The sequence below is a fragment of the Panulirus ornatus genome, chromosome 27, assembly GCF_036320965.1.
Source record: "Panulirus ornatus isolate Po-2019 chromosome 27, ASM3632096v1, whole genome shotgun sequence".
Taxonomy (NCBI): domain Eukaryota; kingdom Metazoa; phylum Arthropoda; class Malacostraca; order Decapoda; family Palinuridae; genus Panulirus; species Panulirus ornatus.
The window spans coordinates 10247341-10274523 of NC_092250.1; the positions used below are offsets into that span (position 1 = coordinate 10247341).

Sequence of the window (27183 nt, forward strand, 5' to 3'; positions counted from 1 at the left end):
TCGTAAAGTGTGTGAAAGAAGAAAACTGAGAGTAAATGTGAATAAGAGCATGAATTGAGTATTCAGTTGCCCGTGCCCTCTCAGCTATCATAGAGAAAACAAAACAAAAGAAGAGTTGAGGAACAAGTCAAACAGGAGATAAGTTTGAATGGAGAAAAACTGGAGGAAGTGAAATATTTTAGATATCCTGGAGTGGATTTGGCAGCAGATAAAACCATGAAAGCGGAAGTGAGTCACTGGGTGGGGGAGGGGGTGAAGGCTCTGGGAGCATTGAAAAATGTGTGGAAGGTGTGAACATAATCTCGGAAAGCAAAAAAAGGGTATGTTTGAAGGAATAGTGGTTCCCAAAATGTTATATGGTTGCGAGGCGTGGGCTATATATAGGGTTGTCCAGAGTAGGATGTATGTGTTGGAAAAGACATGTTTGAGGACGATATGAGGCATGAGGTGGTTTAATTAAGTAATGAAAGGGTAAGAGAGATGTGTGGTAATAAAAAGAGTGTGGTTGAGAGAGCAGAAGAATGGTGCATTGAAATGCTTTGGGGACATGGAGAGAATGAGGGAGGAAAGATTGACAAAGACGATATATGTGTCAGAGGTGGAGGGAACGAGAAGAGGTGGGAGACCAAATTGGAGGTGGAAGGATGGAGTGAAAAAGATTTTGAGCAATCGAGGCCTGAACATGGAGAGCAGTGAAAGGCGTGCAAAGAATAGAGTGAATTGGAAAGATGTGGTGTACCGGAGACGACGTGCTGTCATTGGATTGAACCAGGGCATGCAAAGCGTCTGGGGTTAACCATGGAAGGTTCTGTGGGACCTGAGTGTGGAAAGGGAGCTGTAGTTTCGGTGCATAATACATGACAGATAGAGACTGAGTGTGAAGGAATGCGGCCTTTGTTTTCTTTTCCTAGCGCTACGTTGCGCACATAAAGAGGGAGGGGGTTGTCATTTCATGTGTGGCGAGGTGGCGACCAGAAAGAATGAGGGCAGACAGTAAGAATTATGTATATATATATATATATATATATATATATATATATATATATATATATATATATATATATATATATATATATATATATATATATATATATACATGTGTATATATATATATATATATATATATATATATATATATATATATATATATATATATATATATATATATATATATATATATATATATATGTATATATATATATATATATATATATATATATATATATATATATATATATATATATATATATATAAATAATTATATTTTATTTATATTTACTTTGTCGCTGTATCACGCGTTAGCGAGGTAGCGCAAATATACAGACGAAAGAATGGCCCAACCCGCCCACATACACATGTATATACATATACGTCCACGCACGCAAATATACATACCTATACATCTCAACGTATACATATACATACACACACAGACATATACATATATACATATGTACATAATTCATACTGTCTACCTTTATTCATTCCCATCGCCACCTCGCCACACATGAAATAACAACCCCCTCCCCCCTCATGTGCACGAGGTACCGCTAGGAAAAGACAACAAAGGCTACATTCGTTCACACTCAGTTTTTAGCTGTCATGTAATAATGCACCAAAACCACAGTTCCCTTTCCACATCCAGACCCTACAGAACTTTTCATGGTTTACCCTAGACGCTTCACATGCCCTGGTTCATTCGATTGACAGCACGTCGGCCCAAGTATACCACATCTCTCCAATTCACTCTATTCCTTGCACACCTTTCACCCTCATGCATGTTAAGGCCTCGATCACTCAAAATCTTCTTCACTCCATGTTTCCTCCTCCAATTTGGTCTCCCACTTCTCCTCGTTCCCTCCACCTCTGACACATATGTCCTCTTGGTCAATCTTTCCTCACTCATTCTCTCCATGTGCCCAAACCATTTCAAAACACCCTCTTCTGCTCTCTCAACCACATTCTTTTTATTACCACACATCTCTCTTACCCTATTAATACTTACTCGATCAAACCACCTCACACCACATATTGTCCTCAAACATCTCATTTCCAGCACATCCACCCTCCTCCGCATAACTCTATCCATAGCCCACGCCTCGCAACCATACAACATTGTTGGAACCACTATCCCTTCAAACATACCCATTTTCTGCTTTCCGAGATAATGTTCTCGACTCCCACACATTCTTCAAGGCTCCCAAAATTTTCGCCCCCTCCCCCACCTTATGATTCCCTTCCGCTTCCATAGTTCCATCCACTGCCAAATCCACTCCCAGATATCTAAAACACTTCACTTCCTCCAGTTTTTCTCCATTCAAACTTACCTCCCAATTGACTTGACCCTCAACCCTATTGTACCTAATAACCTTACTCTTATTCACATTTAATCTCAACTTTCTTCTTTCACACGCTTTACAAAACTCAGTTCTGTAGTTTCTCACATGAATCAGCCACCAGCGCTGTATCATCAGTGAACAACAACTGACTCACTTCCCAAGCTCTCTCATCCACAACAGACTACATACTTGCCCCTCTTTCCAAAACACTTGCTTTCACCTCCCTAACAACCCCATTCATAAACAAATTAAACAACAATAGAGACATCACACACCCCTGCCGCAAACCTACATTCACTGAGATCCAATCACTTTCCTCCTTTCCTACACGTACACATGTCATACATCCTCGATAAAAACTTTTCACTGCTTCTAACATCTTGCCTCCCACAACATATATTCTTAATACTTTCCACAGAGCATCTCTATCAAATACATTTGCTTTTCTAAGTGTTTCTCACATACATTCTTCAAAGCAAACACCTGATCGACACAACCTGTATCATTTCTGAAACCACACTGCTCTTCCCCAATCTGATGCTCTGTACATGCCTTCAGCCTCTCAATCAATACCTTCCCATATAATTTCCCAGGAATACTCAACAAAATTATACCTCTGTAATTTGAGCACTCGCCTTTGTCCCACTTTGCCTTTGTACAATGGCAGTATGCAAGCATCCCGCCAACCCTCAGGCACCTCACCATGAATCATACATTCATTAAATAACCTCGCCAACCAGTCAAAAATACAGTCATCCCCTTTTTTAATAAATTACACTGTAATACTGGATGTGGAAAGGGAGCCCTGGTTTCGGTTCATGTTTGCATGACAGCTAGAGACTGAGTGTGAACGAATGGGGCCTTTGTTGTCTTTTCCTAACGTTACCTCGCACACATGACGGGGGAAGGGGTTGTTATTTCATGTGTGGTGAGGCGGCAATGGGAATGAATAAATGCAGACAGTATGAATTATGTACATGTGTATATATGTATATGTCTGTGTGTGTATATATATATGTATACGTTGAGATGTATTGGTATGTATATATGCGTGTATGGACGTGTATGTATATACACGCGTATGTGGGTGGGTTGGGTCATTCTTTCGTCTGTTTCCTTGCGCTATCTCGCTAATGCGGGAGACAGCGACAAAGCAATATAAATTAACAATATATATATATATATATATATATATATATATATATATATATATATATATATATATATATATATTTATTTTTTTTTTTCATACTATTCGCCATTTCCCGCATTAGCGAGGTAGCGCTAAGAACAGAGGACTGGGCCTTTGAGGGAATATCCTCATCTGGCCCCCTTCTCTGTTCCTTCTTTTGGAAAAAAAAAATAAAAAAAAAAAAAAAACGAAAGGGGAGGATTTCCAGCCCCCCGCTCCCTTCCCTTTTAGTCGCCTTCTACGACACGCAGGGAATACGTGGGAAGTATTCTTTCTCCCCTATCCCCAGGGATAATATATATATATATAAATATATATATATATATATCTTTATATATTATATATATATATATACATATATATCTATATATATATATATATATATATATATATATATATATATATATATATATATATATATATATATATATATATGTATATATATATTTATTTTGCTTTGTCGCTGTCTCCCGCGTTTGCGAGGTAGCGCAAGGATACAGACGAAATAAATGGCCCAACCCACCCCCATACACATGTATATACACACACGTCCACACACGCAAATATACATACCTATACATCTCAATGTACACATATATATACACACACAGACGCATACATATATACCCATGAACACAATTCACACTGTCTGCCTTTATTCATTCCCATCGCCTCCTCGCCGCACATAGAATACCATCCCCCTCCCCCCTCATGTGTGCGAGGTAGCGCTAGGAAAAGACAACAAAGGCCTCATTGTTCACACTCAGTCTCTAGCTGTCATGCAATAATGCCCGAAACCACAGCTCCCTTTCCACATCCAGGCCCCACACAGCTTTCCATGGTCTACCCCAAACGCTTCACATACCCTGATTCAATCCACTGACAGCACGTCAACCCCGGTATACCACATCGATCCAAGTCACTCTATTCCTTGCCCGCCTTTCACCCTACTGCATGTTCAGGCCCCGATCACTCAAAATCTTTTTCACTCCATCTTTCCATCTCCAATTTGGTCTCCCACTTCTCCTCGTTCCCTTCACCTCCGACACATATATCCTCTTGGTCAAACTTTCCTCACGCATTCTCTCCATGTGCCCAAACCATTTCAAAACACCCTCTTCTGCTCTCTCAACTACGCTCTTTTTATTTCCACACATCTCTCTTACCCTTACATTACTTACTCGATCAAACCACCTCACACCACAAATTGTCCTCAAACATCTCATTTCCAGCACATCCACCGTCCTGCGCACAACTCTATCCATAGCCCACGCCTCGCAACCATACAACATTGTTGGAACCACTATTCCTTCAAACATACCCATTTTTGCTTTCCGAGATAATGTTCTCGACTTCCACACATTCTTCAAGGCTCCCAGGATTTTCGCCCCCTCCCCCACCCTATGATTCACTTCTGCTTCCATGGTTCCATCCGCTGCCAGATCCACTCCCAGATATCTAAAACAGTTTACTTCCTCCAGTTTTTCTCCATTCAAACATACCTCCCAATTGACTTTACCCTCAACCCTACTGTACCTAATAACCTTGCTCTTATTCACATTTACTCTTAACTTTCTTCTTTCACGCACTTTACCAAACTCAGTCACCAGCTTCTGCAGTTTCTCACATGAATCAGCCACCAGCGCTGTATAATCAGCGAACAACAACTGACTAACTTCCCAAGCTCTCACATCCACAACAGATTTCATTCTTGCCCCTCTTTCCATAACTCTTGCATTCACCTCCCTAACAACCCCATCCATAAACAAATTAAACAACCATGGAGACATCAAACACCCCTCCCGCAAACCTACATTCACTGAGAACAAATCACTTCCTACACGTACACATGCCTTACATCCTCGATAAAAACTTTTCACTGCTTCTAACAACTTGCCACCCACACCATATATTCTTAATACCTTCCACAGAGCATCTCTATCAACTCTATCATATGCCTTCTCCAGATCCATAAATGCTACATACAAATCCATTTGCTTTTCTAAGTATTTCTCACATACATTCTTCAAAGCAGACACCTGATCCACATATCCTCTACCACTTCTGAAACCACACTGCTCTTCCCCAATCTGATGCTCTGTACATGCCTTCACCCTCTCAATCAATACCCTACCATATAATTTACCAGGAATACTCAACAAACATACCTCTGCAATTTAAGCACTCACTCTTATCCCCTTTGCCTTTGTACAATGGCAATTATATACAATATGTATATATATATATATATATATATATATATATATATATATATATATATATATATATATATATATATATATTTTTTTTTTTTTTCTTTCTTTTTTTTACTTTGTCGCTGTCTCCCGCGTTTGCGAGGCAGCGAAAGGAAACAAAAGAAAGAAATGGCCCAACCCACCCCCATACACATGTATATACATACGTCCACACACGCAAATATACATACCTACACAGCTTTCCATGGTTTACCCCAGACGCTTCACATGCCCTGATTCAATCCACTGACAGCACGTCAACCCCGGTATTCCACATCGATCCAATTCACTCTATTCCTTGCCCTCCTTTCACCCTCCTGCATGTTCAGGCCCCGATCACACAAAATCTGTTTCACTCCATCTTTCCACCTCCAATTTGGTCTCCCACTTCTCCTCGTTCCCTCCACCTCCGACACATATATCCTCTTGGTCAATCTTTCCTCACTCATTCTCTCCTTGTGCGCAAACCATTTCAAAACACCCTCTTCTGCTCTCTCAACCACGCTCTTTTTTTTTTTCCACACGTCTTTCTTACCCTTACGTTACTTACTCGATCAAACCACATCACACCACACATTGTCCTCAAACATCTCATTTCCAGCACATCCATCCTCCTGCGCACAACTCTATCCATAGCCCACGCCTCGCAACCATACAACATTGTTGGAACCACTATTCCTTCAAACATACCCATTTTTGCTTTCCGAGATAATGTTCTCGACTTCCACACATTCTTCAAGGCTCCCAGAATTTTCGCCCCCTCCCCCACCCTATGAGCCACTTCCGCCTCCATGATTCCATCCGCCGCCAGATCCACTCTCCGATATCTAAAACACTTTACTTCCTCCAGTTTTTCTCCATTCCAACTTACCTCCGAATTGACTTGACCCTCAACCCTACTGTACCTAATAACCTTGCTCTTATTCACATTTAATCTTAACTTTCTTCTTTCACACACTTTACTAAACTCAGTCACCAGCTTCTGCAGTTTCTCGCATGAATCAGCCACCAGCGCTGTATCATCAGCGAACAACAACTGACTCACTTCCCAAGCTCTCTCATCCCCAACAGACTTCACACTTGCCTCTCTTTCCAAAATTCTTGCATTCACCTCCCTAACAACCCCATCCATAAACAAATTAAACAACCATGGAGACATCACACACCCCTGCCGCAAACCTACATTCACTGAGAACCAATCACTTTCCTCTCTTCCTACACGTACACATGCCTTACATCCTCGATAAAAACTTTTCACTGCTTCTAACAACTTGCCTCCCACACCATATATTCTTAATACCTTCCACAGAGCATCTCTATCAACTCTACCATATGCCTTCTCCAGATCCATAAATGCTACATACAAATCCATTTGCTTTTCTAAGTATTTCTCACATACATTCTTCAAAGCAAACACCTGATCCACACATCCTCTACTACTTCTGGAACCACACTGCTCTTCCCCAATCTGATGCTCTGTACATGCCTTCACCCTCTCAATCAATACCCTCCCATATGATTTACCAGGAATACTCAACAAACTTATACCTCTGTAATATATATATATATATATATATGTATATATATATATATATATATATATATATATATATATATATATATATATATATATACATATATATATATATATATATATATATATATATATATATATATATATATATTTTTTTTTTTTTTTTTTTTTTTTTTTTTACTTTGTCGCTGTCTCCCGCGTTTGCGAGGTAGCGCAAGGAAACAGACGAAAGAAATGGCCCAACCCACCCCCATACACATGTATATACATACGTCCACACACGCAAATATACATACCTACACAGCTTTCCATGGTTTACCCCAGACGCTTCACATGCCCTGATTCAATCCACTGACAGCACGTCAACCCCTGTATACCACATCGATCCAATTCACTCTATTCCTTGCCCTCCTTTCACCCTCCTGCATTTTTAGGCCCCGATCACACAAAATCTTTTTCACTCCATATTTCCACCTCCAATTTGGTCTCCCACTTTTCCTCGTTCCCTCCACCTCCGACACATATATCCTCCTGGTCAATCTTTCCTCACTCATTCTCTCCATGTGCCCAAACCATTTCAAAACACCCTCTTCTGCTCTCTCAACCACGCTCTTTTTATTTCCACACATCTCTCTTACCCTTACGTTACTTACTCGATCAAACCACCTCACACCACACATTGTCCTCAAACATCTCATTTCCAGCACATCCATCCTCCTGCGCACAACTCTATCCATAGCCCACGCCTGGCAACCATACAACATTGTTGGAAACACTATTCCTTCAAACATACCCATTTTTGCTTTCCTAGATAATGTTCTCGACTTCCACACATTCTTCAAGGCTCCCAGGATTTTCGCCCCCTCCCCCACCCTATGATCCACTTCCGCTTCCATGGTTCCATCCGCTGCCAGATCCACTCTCCGATATCTGAAACACTCTACTTCCTCCAGTTTTTCTCCTTTCAAACTTACCTCCCAATTGGCTTGACCCTCAACCCTACTGTACCTAATTAACTTGTTCTTATTCACATTTACTCTTAACTTTCTTCTTTCACACACTTTACCAAACTCAGTCACCAGCTTCTGCAGTTTCTCACATGAATCAGCAACCAGCGCTGTATCATCAGCGAACAACAACTGACTCACTTCCCAAGCTCTCTTATCCCCAACAGACTTCATACTTGCCCCTCTTTCCAAAGCTCTTGCATTCACCTCCCTAACAACCCCATCCATAAACAAATTAAACACTCATGGAGACATCACACACCCCTGCCGCAAACCTACATTCACTGAGAACCGATCACTTTCCTCTCTTCCTGCACGTACACATGCCTTACATCCTCGATAAAAACTTTTCACTGGTTCTAACAACTTGCCTCCCACACCATATATTCTCAATACCTTCTATAGAGCATCTCTATCAACTCTATCATATGCCTTCTCCAGATCCATAAATGCTACATACAAATCCATTTGTTTTTCTAAGTATTTCTCACATATATTCTTCAATGCAAACACCTGATCCACACATCCTCTACCACTTCTGAAACCACACACACATATATATATATATATATATATATATATATATATATATATATATATATATATATATATATATATATACGAATAAAGTGTATATGAACTCGCACCTTCATAGAATATACAAATCTCCAACAGCCAGGATCGAACCTGGGACCCCTTGTGCAAGAGGCAGGCATGCTAACCGCTAGGCTAAGGGTCTGTATGATAGGAAACAACTATTCGAAATACTAAGTACTCGAATACCCTTCGTTTCACAATGGTGAGCAACGGGGTCTATCGGTTTTCTCCGAACAGAACACATAGCCAGCTGATAGCGTTTTACCGAACTTGACTGTACAACGCGGAGTTATATGAATACGAATAAAGTGTATATGAACGCGCACCTTCATAGAACCTACAAAGCTCCAAGAGCCAGGATCGAACCTGGGACCCCTTGTGTTCTGTTCGGAAACAACCGATAGACCCCGTTGCTCACCATTGTGAGACGAAGGGTATTCGAGTACTTAAAATTTCGAATAGTTGTTTCCTGTTATACAGTCCCTTAGCCTAGCGGTTAGCATGCCTGCCTCTTGCACAAGGGGTCCCAGGTTCGATCCTGGCTGTTGGAGCTTTGTATGTTCTATGAAGGTTCGCGTTCATATACACTTTATTCGTATTCATATAACTCCGCGTTGTACAGTCAGGTTCGGTAAAACGCTATCAGCTGGCTATGTGTTCTGTTCGGAAGCAAACGATAGACCCCGTTGCTCACCATTGTGAGACGAAGGGTATTCGAGTACTTAGTATTTCGAATAGTTGTTTCCTATTATACAGTCCCTTAGCCTAGCGGTTACATGCCTGCCTCTTGCACAAGGGGTCCCAGGTTCGATCCTGGCTGTTGGAGCTTTGTATGTTCTATGAAGGTGCGCGTTCATATACACTTTATTCGTATTCATATAACTCCGCGTTGTACAGTCAGGTTCGGTAAAACGCTATCACCTGGCTATGTGTTTTGTTCGGAAACAACAGATAGACCCCTTTGCTCACCATTTTGAGACGAAGGGTATTCGAGTACTTAGTATTTCGAATAGTTGTTTCCTATTATACAGTCCCTTTGCCTAGTGGTTAGCATACCTGCCTCTTGCACAAGGGGTCCCAGGTTCGATCCTGGCTGTTGGAGCTTTGTATGTTATATATATATATATATATATATATATATATATATTATTATTATTTATTATTATACTTTGTCGCTGTCTCCCGCGTTTGCGAGGTAGCGCAAGGAAACAGACGAAAGAAATGCCCCCCCCCCCTACACATGTATATACATACGTCCACACACGCAAATATACATACCTACACAGCTTTCCATGGTTTACCCCAGACGCTTCACATGCCTTGATTCAATCCACTGACAGCACGTCAACCCCGGTATACCACATGGCTCCAATTTACTCTATTCCTTGCCCTCCTTTCACCCTCCTGCATGTTCAGGCCCCGATCACACAAAATATTTTTCACTCCATCTTTCCACCTCCAATTTGGTCTCCCTCTTCTCCTCGTTCCCTCCACCTCCGACACATATATCCTCTTGGTCAATCTTTCCTCACTCATTCTCTCCATGTGCCCAAACCACTTCAAAACACCCTCTTCTGCTCTCTCAACCACGCTCTTTTTATTTCCACACATCTCTCTTACCCTTACGTTACTTACTCGATCAAACCACCTCACACCACACATTGTCCTCAAACATCTCATTTCCAGCACATCCATCCTCCTGCGCACAACTCTATATATAGCCCATGCCTCGCAACCATACAACATTGTTGGAACCACTATTCCTTCAAACATACCCATTTTTGCTTTCCGAGATAATGTTCTCGACTTCCACACATTCTTCAAGGCCCCCAGGATTTTCGCCCCCACCCCCACCCTATGATCCACTTCCGCTTCCATGGTTCCATCCGCTGCCAGATCCACTCCCAGATATCTGAAACACTTCACTTCCTCCAGTTTTTCTCCATTCAAACTCACCTCCCAATTGACTTGACCCTTAACCCTACTGTACCTAATAACCTTGCTCTTATTCACATTTACTCTTAACTTTCTTCTTCCACACACTTTACCAAACTCAGTCACCAGCTTCTGCAGTTTCTCACATGAATCAGCAACCAGCGCTGTATCATCAGCGAACAACAATTGACTCACTTCCCAAGCTCTCTCATCCCCAACAGCCTTCATACTTGCCCCTCTTTCCAAAACTCTTCCATTCACCTCCCTAACAACCCCATCCATAAACAAATTAAACAACCATGGAGACATCACACACCCCTGCCGCAAACCTACATTCACTGAGAACCAATCACTTTCCTCTCTTCCTACACGTACACATGCCTTACATCCTCGATAAAAACTTTTCACTGCTTCTAACAACTTTCTTCCCACACCATATATTCTTAATACCTTCCACAGAGCATCTCTATCAACTCTATCATATGCCTTCTCCAGATCCATAAATGCTACATACAAATCCATTTGCTTTTCTAAGTATTTCTCACATACATTCTTCAAAGCAAACACCTGATCCACACATCCTCTACCACTTCTGAAACCACACTGCTCTTCCCCAATCTGATGCTCTGTACATGCCTTCACCCTCTCAATCAATACCATCCCATATAATTTACCAGGAATACTCAACAAACTTATACTTCTGTAATTTGAGCACTCACTCTTATCCCCTTTGCCTTTGTACAATGGCACTATGCACGCATTCCGCCAATCCTCAGGCACCTCACCATGAGTCATACATACATTAAATAACCTTACCAGCCAGTCAACAATACAGTCACCCCCTTTTTTAATAAATTCCACTGCAATACCACCGAAACCTGCTGCCTTGCCGGCTTTCATCTTCCGCAAAGCTTTTACTACCTCTTCTCTGTTTACCAAATCATTTTCCCTAACCCTCTCACTTTGCACACCACCTCGACCAAAACACCCTATATCTGCCACTCTATCATCAAACACATTCAACAAACCTTCAAAATACTCACTCCATCTCCTTCTCACATCACCACTACTTGTTATCACCTCCCCATTTGCGCCCATGGGATCATAAGCAAAGTTAGCTAAGTTAGCTAGATCTTGTTCTCTAGCCTAATTTTCTTTAGTGTTAACTTCATCAACTAGCTGTTTCAGATACTGGGGACGGTTTACTCCTCTCTTCCCTGAACGTTTTCTAGCTGTTGGTAACTGCTGAACATGATGCCTCACATGGCTCCGTGAGAATCATCCTAGGAGTCAGACTGGGGTGTTTAAATGTGTGTGGATGTAACCAAGATGAGAAAAAAGAAGAGGTGGGTAGTATGTTTGAGGAAAGGAACCTGGATGATTTGGCTCTGAGTGAAACGAAGCTCAAGGGTAAAGGGGATGAGTGGTTTGGGAATGTCTTGGGAGTAAAGTCAGAGGTTAGTGAGAGGACAGGAGCAAGGGAAAGAGTAGCACTACTCCTGAAACAGGAGTGGTGGGAGTATGTGATAGAGTGTAAGAAAGTTAACTGTAGATTGTAGATTGATATGGATAAAACTGAAAGTTGATGGAGAGAGATGGGTGATTATTGATCCTTATATATGCACCTGGGCATGAGAAGAAAGATCATGAGAGGCAAGTGTTTTGGGAGCAGCTGAGTGAGTGTGTTAGTAGTTTTGATGCACGAGACCGGGTTATAGTGATGGGTGATTTGAATGTAAAGCTGAGTTATGTGGCAGTTGAGGGAACAATTGATGTACATGGGGTGTTCAGTGTTTTAAATGGAAATGGTGAAGAGCTTGTAGATTTATGTGCTGAAAAAGGACTGGTGAATGGGAATACCTGGTTTAAAAGAGTGATATACTTAAGAATTCGTATGTAAGTAGGAGAGATGGCCAGAGAGCGTTATTGGATTAAGAATTAATCTTTAAGCGCATGAAACAGAGACTTTTGGATGTTATTGTGCTGAGAGGTGTAACTGGAGGGATGTCTGATTATTTATTTATATGTGAGTTCAGTAGGCTCTATCACATATAAATTGTCAAAATGGTTAGTTTGTTTATTAAGCCCTTTAGTGGGTTAGGTATCAAATTCTAATATCATGAACAATGTAGATTTAGTCAATAAGCTAAACAATATCAATGTTAATTTTGATTTTAAACTAGTTAGCTTTGATGTTTCCTCACTTTTCACTAAAGTTCCAGTTGATGACCTTTTAGAATATTTATTTGATGTCTTGGATGATATTCATTTACCTGTTTCAAAGTTTAATTTCATTGAAATGATAAATTCATGTATAAAAGACTGTGTATTTCAATTCTATGGAGATTATTATGCTCAAAAATTTGGTATGGCGATGTGCAGCCCTCTTTCAGCTGTAATAAGTAATCTTTATATGGAATTTTTTGAAACAAAATCACTAAAGGATATATTACCTTCTAATGCAATTTGGTTTAGGTATGTAGATGATGTTCTTTGTGTTTGGCCAACAAATGAAAATTTACAAATATTTCTCCCCTTCCTTAACAATTTAGTACCTTCCATCAAATTTACTGTAGAAAATGAAAATAATGGTATGTTACCATTTTTAAATTGCATGATCCATAGACAAGGAAACAAGTTTAAGTTTAGCATATATAGAAAACACACCAATGTATGCTCATATATTCATTATTACTCATCTCAACATGACGGAGTTAAATTATGATCATTTCAATCTATGTTCCTTAGGGCATTACGTATTGGCAGTTCAGAGTTTATTGATGATGAGTTTCAAAGATATATTCTATTGGATCCAAGTTAAAGTACCCTAGAATTTTCATTGATAAATCCCTTAAGTTAGCAAAGAAATCATTTTATAGAGTTGAGCTTAAACCTCCCCTTGACACCAAGAATTTTTTAGTTCTCCCTTTTGATAATAATCTCACTTTGCTTCCCATGTTGCTTAAATCCTATGATATAAGTGTTGCCTTTAGCAACAATAATACTATAAACAATATCTTAATCAGGAATTCACCAGAAAATTCTCTTGGATGCATCTATAAAGTGGCTTGTGGAAAATGTGATAGATTTTCATATTGGTCGGACTGGTAAGGATCTTTCTGTTAGACTTAAACAACATAAATATAGTATAAGAACGGAACAAGAATCAAATGGCTTGTTTAATCATGTTAAAAACTATGATCATTGTAGTGTCTGCAGTTACGCCATCTCAGTTATCAACTCTAACTCTATTACCAAGAGAAATATCATTGAATCTTCTATTATCAAATACACAAAGAATTATAATCTTATTATTAGTGATGGTCTATACAAATTAGATAACTTTATTGTTGATAAAATTTGTAAAATGATAAGTTTATGAACGCTCGTTGTATGTTTTGGACAATCACATGATTACCAAATGGCGTCCTAGCTTCGTCTCTTCGATGTATATCAACTATCAGATGAAACACCATAATAAAACACCATAAGTTCCCAAGTGCATTTTCGAGTAATAATCACATCATCAGGAGAGACACAAGAGAGAAATATACAGTCAGTTGATATACATCGAAGAGACGAAGCTAGAACAATAAAGTTCTCTAATTTGTATAGACCATCACTAATGTTAAGATCATAATTCTTCGTGTATCTAATAATAGAAGATTCAATGACATTTTCCGTGGTGATAGAGATAGAGTTTATAGCTGAGTTGGCATTACTCCAGTCAGTTCAATGATCATAGTTTTTGATGTGATTAAACAAGGCATTTGATTTTAGTCCCGTTCTTATACTACATTTATGTTGCTTATATCTAACAGAAAGATCCTTACCAGTCAGCCTAACATAAACTTATCACAATTTTTACGCGGCACTTTATAGATGCATCCAGGAGAATTTTCTGGTGAATTCCTGATTAAGATATTCTTTACAGTATTATTGTTGCTAAAGGCTTCATTTGAATTAAAGGATTTAAGCAGCATGGGAAGTAAAGTAGAATTATTATCAAAAGGGAGATCTAAATGATAAGTGGTGTCAATGGGAGGTTTGGGCTCAACTCTATAAAATGATTTCTTTGCTAACGTAAGAGATTTATCTTATTGTTGATAAAATTTGTAAAATGATAAGTTTATGATTGCTCGTTGTCTGTCTTGGACAGTCGCATGTTTACCAAATGGCGTCCCAGCTTCGTCTCTTCGATGTGTATCAACTGACTGTTATATTCTCTCTTGTGTCTCCCCTAATGGTGTGATTATTACACGATAGTGCATTAGTGAATTTATCGTGTTTTATTATCCCCGTGGACTCATAGGAATATATATATATATATATATATATATATATATATATATATATATATATATATATATATATATATATATATATATATATATATATATATATGTATATATATATATATATATATATTCTCTGGGACTTGAGCATGTACAAAAAAGAAAGGAATCCTCACGAACGTCTATTGCATAATGGCAATGATCCTGAAAAAAAATTCTTCCAGGATGGGCGTGGAGACGTGGTTGTTGTTGGTGAGCGTTGTGGTGTTAGCGGCGTGGGCGTACTCCAGGTGGCGCCTCAGCTATTGGTCCTCAAGGGGCGTACCAACCCCGCCTTTTCATCAATTTCTTGGCCACACATATAAAGCATTTAAAGCGTCTCCAGGAGCTTGGGTTTTTGCCGAAGAGGTAAGCAACGTTACCCTTACTAGATCCCGGTATATATGACCTTTACATAAGATGTCAAACGTCACAGGGTCTGTCAACAATACCACTTGTGGGGCCAAGCTCCTTATTGAAATTATTTATGTAACCATTGCAATTAACCTAAACCTCCTAGTCAATTTGTGTTTCATATGATTTCCATTGCTTTCATATATTCTTATGTTATAGCCTGTATTTAATGATTTGTGACTCCGAAGCAGCGGCGTCACAAGAATTCTGAAACAAATGAGTCAGTAAAGGATTACGATAGTTTATAACGGTAATATTGACTATAAGGTCCCGACATGTTAAGTCGTACTGCCCTGATAAATGTGCAATATACAGCTTTTTTTTTTTTTAGTCAAGATGGTATGAGCAGATGAGGCACTGGCCAAGCCCATCCATAATGCATATAAATACATATATATTTATCCCTGGAGATAGGGGAGAAAGAATACTTCCCACGCATTCCTCACGTGTCGTAGAAGGCGACTAAAGGGGACGGGAGCGGGAGGCTAGAAACCCTCCACTCCTTGTATTTTAACTTTCTAAAAGGGGAAACAGAGAGTCACGCGAGGAGTGCTCATCCTCCTCGAAGGCTCAGACTGGGGTATCTAAATGTGTGTGGATGTAACCAAGGGAGAGTAACCCAGAGTAACCAAGGAGAGATAGGTAGTATGTTTAAGGAAAGGAACCTGGATATTTTGGCTCTGAGTGAAACGAAGCTCAAGGATAAAGGGGAAGAGTGTTTTGGGAATGTCTTGCGAGTAAAGTCAGGGGTTAGAGAGAGGACAACAGCAAGGGAAGGAGTGCCACTACTCCTGAAACAGGAGTGGTGGGAGTTTGTGATAGAGTGTAAGAAAGTAAACTCTAGATTGATATAGGTAAAACTGAAAGTTGATGGAGAGAGATGGGTGAATTTTGGTGCATATACACCTGTGCATGAGAAGAAAGATCATGAGAGTCAAGTGCTTTAGGAGCAGCTGAATGAGTGTATTAGTGGTTTTGATGCACGAGACCGGGTTATAGTGATGGGTGATTTGAATGCAAAGGTGAGTAATGTGGCAGTTGAGGGAATAATTGGTATACATGGGGTGTTCAGTGTTGTAAATGGAAATGGTGAAGAGCCTGTAGATTTATGTGTTGAAAAGGACTGATGATTGGGAATACCTGGTTTAAAAAGAGAGATATACATAAGTATACGTATGCAAGTAGGAGAGATGGCCAGAGAGCGTTATTGGATTACGTGTTAATTGATAGGCTCGCAAAATAGAGACTTTTGGATGTTAATGTGCTGAGAAGTGCAACTGGAGGGATGTCTGATCATTATCTTGTGGAGGCGAAGGTGAAGATTTGTAGAGGTTTTCAGAAAAGAATAGAGAATGTTGGGGTGAAGAGAGTGGTGACAGTAAGTGAGCTTGGGAAGGAGACCTGTGTGAGGAAGTACCAGGAGAGCCTGAGTACAGAATGGAAAAAGGTGAGAACAAAGGAGGTAAGGGGAGTGGGGGAGGAATGGGATACATTTAGGGAAGCAGTGATGGCTTGCGCAAAAGATGCTTGTGGCATGATAAGCGTAGGAGGTGGACAGATTAGAAAGGGTAGTGAGTGGTGGGATGAAGAAGTAAGATTATTAGTGAAAGAGAGGAGAGAGGCATTTGGACGATTTCTGCAGGGAAATAATACAAATGAGTAGGAGATGTATAAAAGAAAGAGGCAGGAGGTCAAGAGAAAGGTGCAAGAGATTAGAAAGAGGGCAAATGAGAGTTGGAGTGAGAGAGTGTCATTAAATTTTAGGGTGAATAAAAAGATGTTTCCGAAGGAGGTAGATAAAGTGCGTAAGACAAATGGGAACTTCAGTGAAGGGGGCTAATGAGGAGGTGATAACAAGTAGTGGTGATGTGAGAAGGAGGTGGAGTGATTATTTTGAAGGTTTGTTGAATGTGTTTGATGATAGAGTGGCAGATATAGGGTGTTTTGATCGAGGTGGTGTGCAAAGTGAGAGAGTTAGGGAAAAAGATTTGATAAACAGAGAAAAGTTAGTAAAAGCTTTACAGAAGATGAAAGCCGGCAAGGCAGCGGGTTTCGATGGTATTGCAGTGGAATTTATAAAAAAAAGGGGGTGACTGTATTGCTGACTGGTTCGTAAGGTTATTTAATGTATGTATGATTCATGGTGAGGTGCCTGATGATTGGCGGAATGCTTGCATAGTGTCATTGTACAAAGGCAAAGGGGACAAAGGTGAGTGTTCAAATTACAGAGGTATAAGTTTATTGAGTATTCTTGTAGATTATATGGGAAGGTATTGATTGAGAGGGTGAAGGCATGTACAGAGCATCAGATTGGGGAAGAGCAGTGTGGTTTCAGAAGTGGTATAGGATATGTGGGTCAGGTGTTTCCTTTTAGGAAGGTATGTGAGAAATACTTAGAAAAGCAAATGGATTTGCATGTAGCATTTATGGATCTGGAGAAGGGATATGATAGCGATGATAGAGATGCTCTGTGGAAGGTATTAAGAATATATGGTGTGGGAGGCAAGTTGTTAGAGGCAGTGAAAAGTTTCTATCGAGGATGTAAGGCATGTGTACGTGTAGGAAGAGAGGAAAGTGACTGGTTCTCATTGAATGTAGGTTTGCGGCAGGTGTGTGTGATGTCTGCATGGTTGTTTAATTTGTTTATGGATGGAGTTGTTTGGGAGGTGAAAGCAAGAGTTTTGGAAAGAGAGGCAAGTATGAAGTCTGTTGTGGATGAGAGAGCTTACGAAGTGAGTCAGTTGTAGTTCGCTGATGATACAGCGCTGGTGGCTGATTTAAGTGAGAAACTGCAGAAGCTGGTGACTGAGTTTGGTAAATTATGTGAAAGAAGAAACTTGAGAGTAAATGTCAATAAGAGCAAGGTTTTTAGGAACAGTAGGGTTGAGGATCAAGTCAATTGGGAGGTAAGTTTGAATGGAGAAAAACTGGAGGAAGTAAAGTGTTTTAGATGTCTAGGAGTGGATCTGGCAGCGGATGGAACCATGGAAGCGGAAGTTAATCATAGGGTGGGGGAGGGGGCGAAAATTCTGGGAGCCTTGAAGAATGTTTGGAAGTCGAGAACATTATCTCGGAAAGCAAAAATGTGTATGTTTGAAGGAATAGTGGTTCCAACAATATTGTATGGTTGCGAGGCGTGAGCTATGGATAAAGTTGTGCGTAGGGGGGTGGATGTGCTGGAAATGAGATGTTTGAGGACACTATGTAGTGTGAGGTGGTTTGATCGAGTAAGTAATAATAGGGTAAGAGAGATGTGGCTGCAATAAAAAGAGTGTGGTTGAGAGAGCAGAGGAGGGTGTTTTGAGATGGTTTGGTCACATGGAGAGAATGAGTGACGAAAGATTGACGAAGAGGATATATGTGTCAGAGGTGGAGGGAACTAGGAGAAGTGGGAGACCAAATTGGAGGTGGAAAGATGGAGTGAAAAAGATTTTGAGTGATCGGGGCCTGAACATGCATGAGGGTGAAAGGCGTAGAAGGAATAGAGTGAATTGGAACAATATGTTATACCGGGGTCGACGTGCTGTCAATGGAATGAACCAGGACTTGTGAAGCGTCTGGGCTAAACCATGGAAAGTTCTGTGGGGCCTGGATGTGGAAAGAGAGCTGTGGTTTCGGTGCATTATTACATGACAGCTAGAGGCTGAGTGTGAACGAATGTGGCCTTTGTTGTCTTTTCCTAGCGCTACCTACCACACATGAGGGGAAGGGCTTTGTTATCTCATTTGTGGCGAGGTGTCAATGGGAATGAATAAAGGCAGAGAGTATGAATTATGTACATGTGTATATATGTGTATGTCTGTCTGTGTATATATATGTATACGTTGAGATATATAGGTATATATATTTGGGTGTTATCCCTGGGGATAGGGGAGAAAGAATACTTCCCACGTATTCCCTGCGTGTCGTAGAAGGCGACTAAAAGGGAAGGGAGCGGGGGGGCTGGAAATCCTCCCCTCTCGTTTTTTTTTTCTTTTTTTTTTTTCTTTTTTTTTTTTCCAAAAGAAGGAACAGAGAAGAGGGCCAGGTGAGGATATTCCCTCAAAGGCCCAGTCCTCTGTTCTTAACGCTACCTCGCTATCGCGGGAAATGGCGAATAGTATGAAAAAAAAAAAAAAAAATATTTGGGTGTGTGGACGTGTATGTATATACATGTGTATATGGGTGGGTTGGGCCATTCATTCTTCTGCTTCCTTGCGCTACCTCGCTAACGCGGGAGACAGCGACAAAGCAAAATAAATAAAACAAATGAATATATATATAATATATATATATATATATATATATATATATATATATATATATATATATATATATATATATATATATATATTTTATTTTTTTTCTATTTTGCTTTGTCGCTGTCTCCCGCGTTAGCGAGGTAGCGCAAGGAAACAGAGGAAAGAATGGCCCAACCCGCCCACATACACATGTATATGCATACACGTCCACACACGCAAATATACATACCCATACATCTCAATGTACACATATATATAAACACACAGACATATACATATATACACATGTACATAATTCATACTGTCTGCCTTTATTTGTTCCTATCGCCATTTCGTCACACATGGAATAACAACCCCCTCCTCACTCATGTGTGCGAGGTAGCGCTAGGAAAAGACACCAAAGGCCCCATTCGTTCACAATCAGTCTCTAGCTGTCATGTAATAATGCACCGAAACCATAGCTCCCTTTTCATATCCAGGCCCCACACAACTTTCCATGTTTTACCCCAGACGCTTCACATGCCCTGGTTCAATCCATTGACAGCACGTCGACCCCGGTATACCACATCGTTCCAATTCACTCTATTCCTTGCACGCCTTTCACCCTCCTGCATGTTCAGGCCCCTATTACTCAAAATCTTTTTCACTCAATCTTTCCACCTCCAATTTGGTCTCCCACTTCTCCTCGTTCCCTCCACCTTTGACACATATATCCTCTTGGTCAATCTTTCGTCACTCATTCTCTCCATGTGACCAAACCATTTCAAAACACCCACTTGTGCTCTCTCAACCACACTCTTTTTATTTCCGCACATCTCTCTTACCCTTACATTACTTACTCGATCAAACCACCTCACACCACATATTGTCCTCAAACATCTCATTTCCAGCACATCCACCCTCCTGCGCACAACTCTATCCATAGCCCACGCCTCGCAACCATACAACATTGTCGGATCCACTATTCCTTCAAACATACCCATTTTTGCTTTCGGAGATAATGTTCTCGACTTCCACACATTCTTCAAGGCTCCCAGAATTCTCGCCCCCTCCCCCACCCTATGATTCACTTCCGCTTCCATAGTTCCATCCGCTGCCAGATCCACTCCCAGATATCTAAAACACTTTACCTCCTCCAGTTTTTCTCCATTCAAACCTACCCCCCAATTGACTTGACCATCAACCCTACTGTACCTAATAACCTTGCTCTTATTCACATTTGCTCTTAACTTTCTTCTTTCACACACTTTACCAAACTCAGTCACCAGCTTCTGCTGTTTCTTACATGAATCAGCCACCAGCGCTGTATCATCAGCGAACAACAACCGACTCACTTCCCAAGCTCTCTCATCCACAACAGACTGCATACTTGCCCCTCTTTCCAAAACTCTTGCATTCACCTCCCTAACAACCCCATCCATAAACAAATTAAACAACCATGGAGACATCACACACCCCTGCCGCAAACCTACATTCACTGAGAACCAATCACTTTCCTCTCTTCCTACACGTACACATGCCTTACATCCTCGATAAAAACTTTTCACTGCTTCTTACAACTTGCCTCCAACACCATATATTCTTAAAACCTTCCACAGAGCATCTCTATCAACTCTATCATATGCCTTCTCCAGATCCATAAATGCTACATACAAATCCATTTGTTTATCTAAGTATTTCTCACATACATTCTTCAAGGCAAACACCTGATCCACACATCCTCTACCACTTTTGAAACCACACTGCTCTTCCCCAATCTGATGCTCTGTACATGCCTTCACCCTCTCAATCAATACTCTCCCATATAATTTCCCAGGAATACTCAACAAGTTTATACCTCTGTAATTTGAGCACTCACCTTTATCCCCTTTGCCTTTGTACAATGGCACTATGCAAGCATTCCGCCAATCCTCAGGCACCTCACCATGAATCATACATGAATTAAATAACCTTAGCCAACCAGTCAACAATACAGTCACCCCCTTTTTTAATAAATTCCACTGCAATACCATCCAAACCTGCTGCCTTGCCGGCTTTCATTTCCGTAAAGCTTTTACTACCTCTTCTCTATTTACCAAATCATTTTCTCTAACCCTCTCACTTTGCACACCACGTCGACCAAAACACCCTATATCTGCCACTCTATCATCAAACACATTCAACAAACCTTCAAAATACTCACTCCATCTCCCTCTCACATCACCACTACTTGTTATCACCTCCCCATTAGCCCCCTTCACTGAAGTTCCCATTTGCTCCTTGTCTTACGCACTTTTTTACCTCTTTCCAAAACATCTTTTTATTCTCCCTGAAATTTAATGATACTCTCTCACCCCAACTCTCATTTGCCCTCTTTTTCACCTCTTGCACCTTTCTCTTGACCTCCTGCCTCTTTCTTTTATACCTCTCCCACTCATTTGCATTTTTTCCCTGCAAAAATCGTCCAAATGCCTCTCTCTTCGCTTTCACTAATAATCTTACTTCTTCATCCCACTACTCACTACCTTTTCTAATCAACCCACCTCCCACGCTTCTCATCCCACAAGCATCTTTTGCGGAAGCCATCACTGCTTCCCTAAATACATCCCATTCCTCCCCTACACCCCTTACCTCCTTTGTTCTCACCTTTTTCCATTCTGTACTCAGTCTCTCCTGGTACTTCTTCACACAAGTCTCCTTCCCAAGCTCACTTACTCTCACCACTCTCTTCACCCCAACATTTTCTCTTCTTCACCATTTCCATTTACCACACGGAACACTCCATGTATACCAATTATTCCCTCAACTGCCTCATTACTCACCTTTGCATTCAAATCACCCATCACTTTAACCCGGTCTCGTGCATCAAAACCACTAACACACTCATTTAGCTGCTCCCAAAACACTTTCCTCTCATGATCTTTCTTCTAATGCCCAGGTGCATATGCACCAATAATCACCCATCTCTCTCCATCAACTTTTAGTTTTACCCATATCAATCTAGAATTTACTTTCTTGCACTCTATCACATACTCCCACAACTCCTGATTAAGGAGTAGTGCTACTCCTTCCCTTGCTCTTGTCCTCTCACTAACCCCCGACTTTACTCCCAAGACATTCCCAAACCACTCTTCCCCTTTACCCTTGAGCTTCGTTTCACTCAGAGCCAAAACATCCAGGTTCCTTTCCTCAAACATACTACCTATCTCTCCTTTTTTCTCATCTTGGTTACATCCACACACATTTAGACACCCCAATCTGAGCCTTCGAGGCGGATGAGCACTCCTCGCGTGACTCCTTCTTCTGTTTCCCCTTTTAGAAAGTTAAATTTCAAGGAGGGGAGGGTTTCTGGCCCCCCCGCTCCCGTCCCCTTTAGTCACCTTCTACGACACGTGAGGAATGTGTGGGAAGTATTCTTTCTCTCCTATCCCCAGTGGTATATATATATATATATATATATATATATATATATATATATATATATATATATATATATATATATATATATATATGTATATATATATATATATATTCGCTGTCTCACGCGCTAGCGACGGAGCGCAAGGAAACAGACAAAAGAATGGCCCAACCCCCCGTATACACATGTGTATGCATAAACGCACACACACCCACATATACATACCTATACATTTCACCGTATACATACATATGCATATATTTGTGTATATGCACATATCCATATCCATACTTGCTACCTTCATCTAATCTCGTCGCCACCCCGCCGCTCCTGAAATAGCACCCCCTTTCCCCCGAGCGTGTGCGAGGTAGCGTTATGAAAAGAAAAACAGGCGACATTCTTTCACACTCAGTCTCTAGATGTCATGTATAATGCACCAAAACCACAGCTCCCTTTCCACATCCAGGCCCAACAAAACATACCCTTGTTCAATCCATTGACATCACGTCGACCCCGGTATACCACATCATTCCAGTTCACTCTATTCCTTACACGCCTTTCGCCCTCCTGTATGTTCAGGTCCCGATCGCTCAAAATCTTTTTACTGCATCCTTCCACCTCCAATTTGGTCTCCCACTTCTTCTCGTTCCCTCCACCTCTGACACATATATCCTCTTTGTCAATCTTTCCTAACTCATTCTCTCCATGTGACCAAACCATTTCAATACACCGTCTTCTGTTCTCTCAACCACACTCTTTATATTTCTGAACATATCTCTTACCCTTTCATTACTTACTCAGTCAAACCATCTCACACCACATATTGTCCTCAAACATTTGATACCCAGCACATCCACCTTCCTCTGCACAACCCTATCTATAGGCTATGCCTTCAACCATATACCATTGTTGGAACCACTGTTTCTTCAAGCATACTCATTTTTGCTCTCCGAGATAACGTTCTCGTCTTCCACACATTCTTCAACGTTCTCAGAACTTTCTCCCCCTCCACCACCCTATGATTCACTTCCGCTTTCATGGTTCCATCCGCTGCCAGATCCACTCCCAGATATCTAAAACTCTTTATTTCCTCCAGTTTTCTCCACTCAAACTTACCTCCCAATTGACTTGACCCTCAATCTTACTGTACCTAACAACCTTGCTCTTATTCACATTTACTCTTAACTTTCTTCTTTCACACACTTTACCAAACTCAGTCGCCAACTTCTACAGTTTCTCACCCGAACCAGCCACCAGCGCTGTATCATCAGCGAACAAAAACTGACTCACTTCCCAAGCCCTCTCCTCTACAGCAGACTGCATACTTGCCCCTCTCTCCAAAACTCTTGCATTCACCTCACTAACAACCGCATCCATAAACAAATTAAATAGCCCTAGAGACATCACGCACCCAAGCCGCAAACCGACATTCACTTGGAACCAATGACATTCCTATCTTCCTGCTCGTACACATGTCTTACATCCTTGATAAAGCTGTTCACTGCTTCTACCAACTTAACTCCAACACCAAATACTATTAATACCTTCCACAAAGCATCTCTATCAACCCTATCATATGCCTTTTCCAGATCTATAAATGCTACATACAAATCCATTTGCTTTTCTAAGTATTTCTCACATAAATTCTTCAAAGCAAACACATGATCCACACATCCTCTACCATTTCTGAAACCACACTGCTCTTCCCCAGTCTGACGGTCTGTGCATGCATTTACCCTCTCAATCAACACACTTCCATATGATTTTCTAAGAATCCTCAACAAACTTATACCTTTGTTATGTGAACATTCACTTTTATCCCCTTTCTCTTTGTACAATGTTACTATGCATGTATTCCGCCAATCCTCAAGCACTTCACCATGGACCATGCACACAGTGAATATTCTTACCAACCAATCATCAACACAGTCACCCCTTTGTTGATCAATTCCACTGTAATATCATCCAAACCCACTGCCTTGCCGGCTTTCATCTCCCGGAAAGCTTTCACTACCTCTTCTCTGTTCACCAAACCATTCTCCCTGACCCCTCACTTCGCCCACCACCTCGACCAAAACGCCCTATATCTCCCACTATATCATAAACACGTTCAACAAACCTTCAAAATACTCACTCCATCGCCTTCTCCCTTCACGACTACTTGTTATTACCTCCCCATTTGCCCCTTTCACCGATGTTCCCATTTTGTCTCTTTCTTACGCACTTTATTTACCTCTTCCCAAAACATCTTTAAATTCTCTCTATAATTTGAACCTAATCTCCAACCCCAACTCTCATTTGCCCTCTTTTTCATCTCTTGCACGTTTCTCTTGGCCTCCTGCCGCTTTTTTTTTAATATATATCCCAATCATTTTCACGACTTCCCTTCAAAAACCGTCCATAAGCCTCTCCCTTTTTTTCACAGACAGTCTTATTTCTTCATCCAACTATTCACTACCCTTTCTAATCTCCTCACCTCCCACCTTTCTCATGCCACAGGCATCTTTTGCGCAAGTCATCACTACTTCCCTGAATACATCCCATGCCTCCCCCACTCCCCTTACGTCATTTGCTCTCACATTTTGCCATTCCTCATGCAATCTCTCCTCGTACATCCTCACGGAAGTCTCTTTCGAAGCTTGCTTACTCTCATCACTCTCTTCACCCAAACATTCTCTCTTCTTTCCTGAAAACCTGTACAAATCTTTACCTTCGCTTCCGCAATATAATGATCAGACATCCCTCCCGTTGCCCCTTTCAGCACATTAACATCTAAAAGTCTCTTAGGAATATACCTGATCACGCGCAAAATTGTGATCCTTTCCAATATATATATACATATATATATATATATATATATATATATATATATATATATATATATATATATAATTATATGGGAGGGTATTGATTGAGAGGGTGAAGGCATGTACAGAGCATCAGATTGGGGAAGAGCAGTGCGGTTTCAGAAGTGGTAGAGGATGTGTGGATCAGGTGTTTGCTTTGAAGAATGTATGTGAGAAATACTTAGAAAAGCAAATGGATTTGTATGTAGCATTTATGGATCTGGAGAAGGCATATGATAGAGTTGATAGAGATGCTCTGTGGAAGGTATTAAGAATATATGGTGTGGGAGGCAAGTTGTTAGAAGCAGTGAAAAGTTTTTATCGAGGATGTAAGGCATGTGTACGTGTAGGAAGAGAGGAAAGTGATTGGTTCTCAGTGAATGTAGGTTTGCGGCAGGGGTGTATGATGTCTCCATGGTTGTTTAATTTGTTTATGGATGGGGTTGTTAGGGAGGTAAATGCAAGAGTCCTGGAAAGAGGGGCAAGTATGAAGTCTGTTGGGGATGAGAGAGCTTGGGAAGTGAGTCAGTTGTTGTTCGCTGATGATACAGCGCTGGTGGCTGATTCATGTGAGAAACTGCAGAAGCTGGTGACTGAGTTTGGTAAAGTGTGTGGAAGAAGAAAGTTAAGAGTAAATGTGAATAAGAGCAAGGTTATTAGGTACAGTAGGGTTGAGGGTCAAGTCAATTGGGAGGTGAGTTTGAATGGAGAAAAACTGGAGGAAGTGAAGTGTTTTAGATATCTGGGAGTGGATCTGTCAGCGGATGGAACCATGGAAGCGGAAGTGGATCATAGGGTGGGGGAGGGGGCGAAAATTTTGGGAGCCTTGAAAAATGTGTGGAAGTCGAGAACATTATCTCGGAAAGCAAAAATGGGTATGTTTGAAGGAATAGTGGTTCCAACAATGTTGTATGGTTGCGAGGCGTGGGCTATGGATAGAGTTGTGCGCAGGAGGATGGACGTGCTGGAAATGAGATGTTTGAGGAAAATGTGTGGTGTGAGGTGGTTTGATCGAGTAAGTAACGTAAGGGTAAGAGAGATGTGTGGAAATAAAAAGAGCGTGGTTGAGAGAGCAGAAGAGGGTGTTTTGAA

At 40.8% G+C, this 27183-nt stretch overlaps 1 protein-coding gene across 1 annotated transcript in view; it reads left to right on the forward strand.

Moving 5' to 3' along the window:
- Window positions 1–27183, forward strand: part of LOC139757574 (cytochrome P450 3A11-like) — a 112081-nt gene that overhangs the window by 15204 nt on the left and 69694 nt on the right. Inside the window, exon 3 of the mRNA XM_071678179.1 lies at window positions 15379–15562. Within this exon, the coding sequence (XP_071534280.1) occupies window positions 15380–15562 (183 nt within the window). The 5' untranslated portion in view covers window position 15379. The remainder of the gene's footprint in view (window positions 1–15378; window positions 15563–27183) is intronic.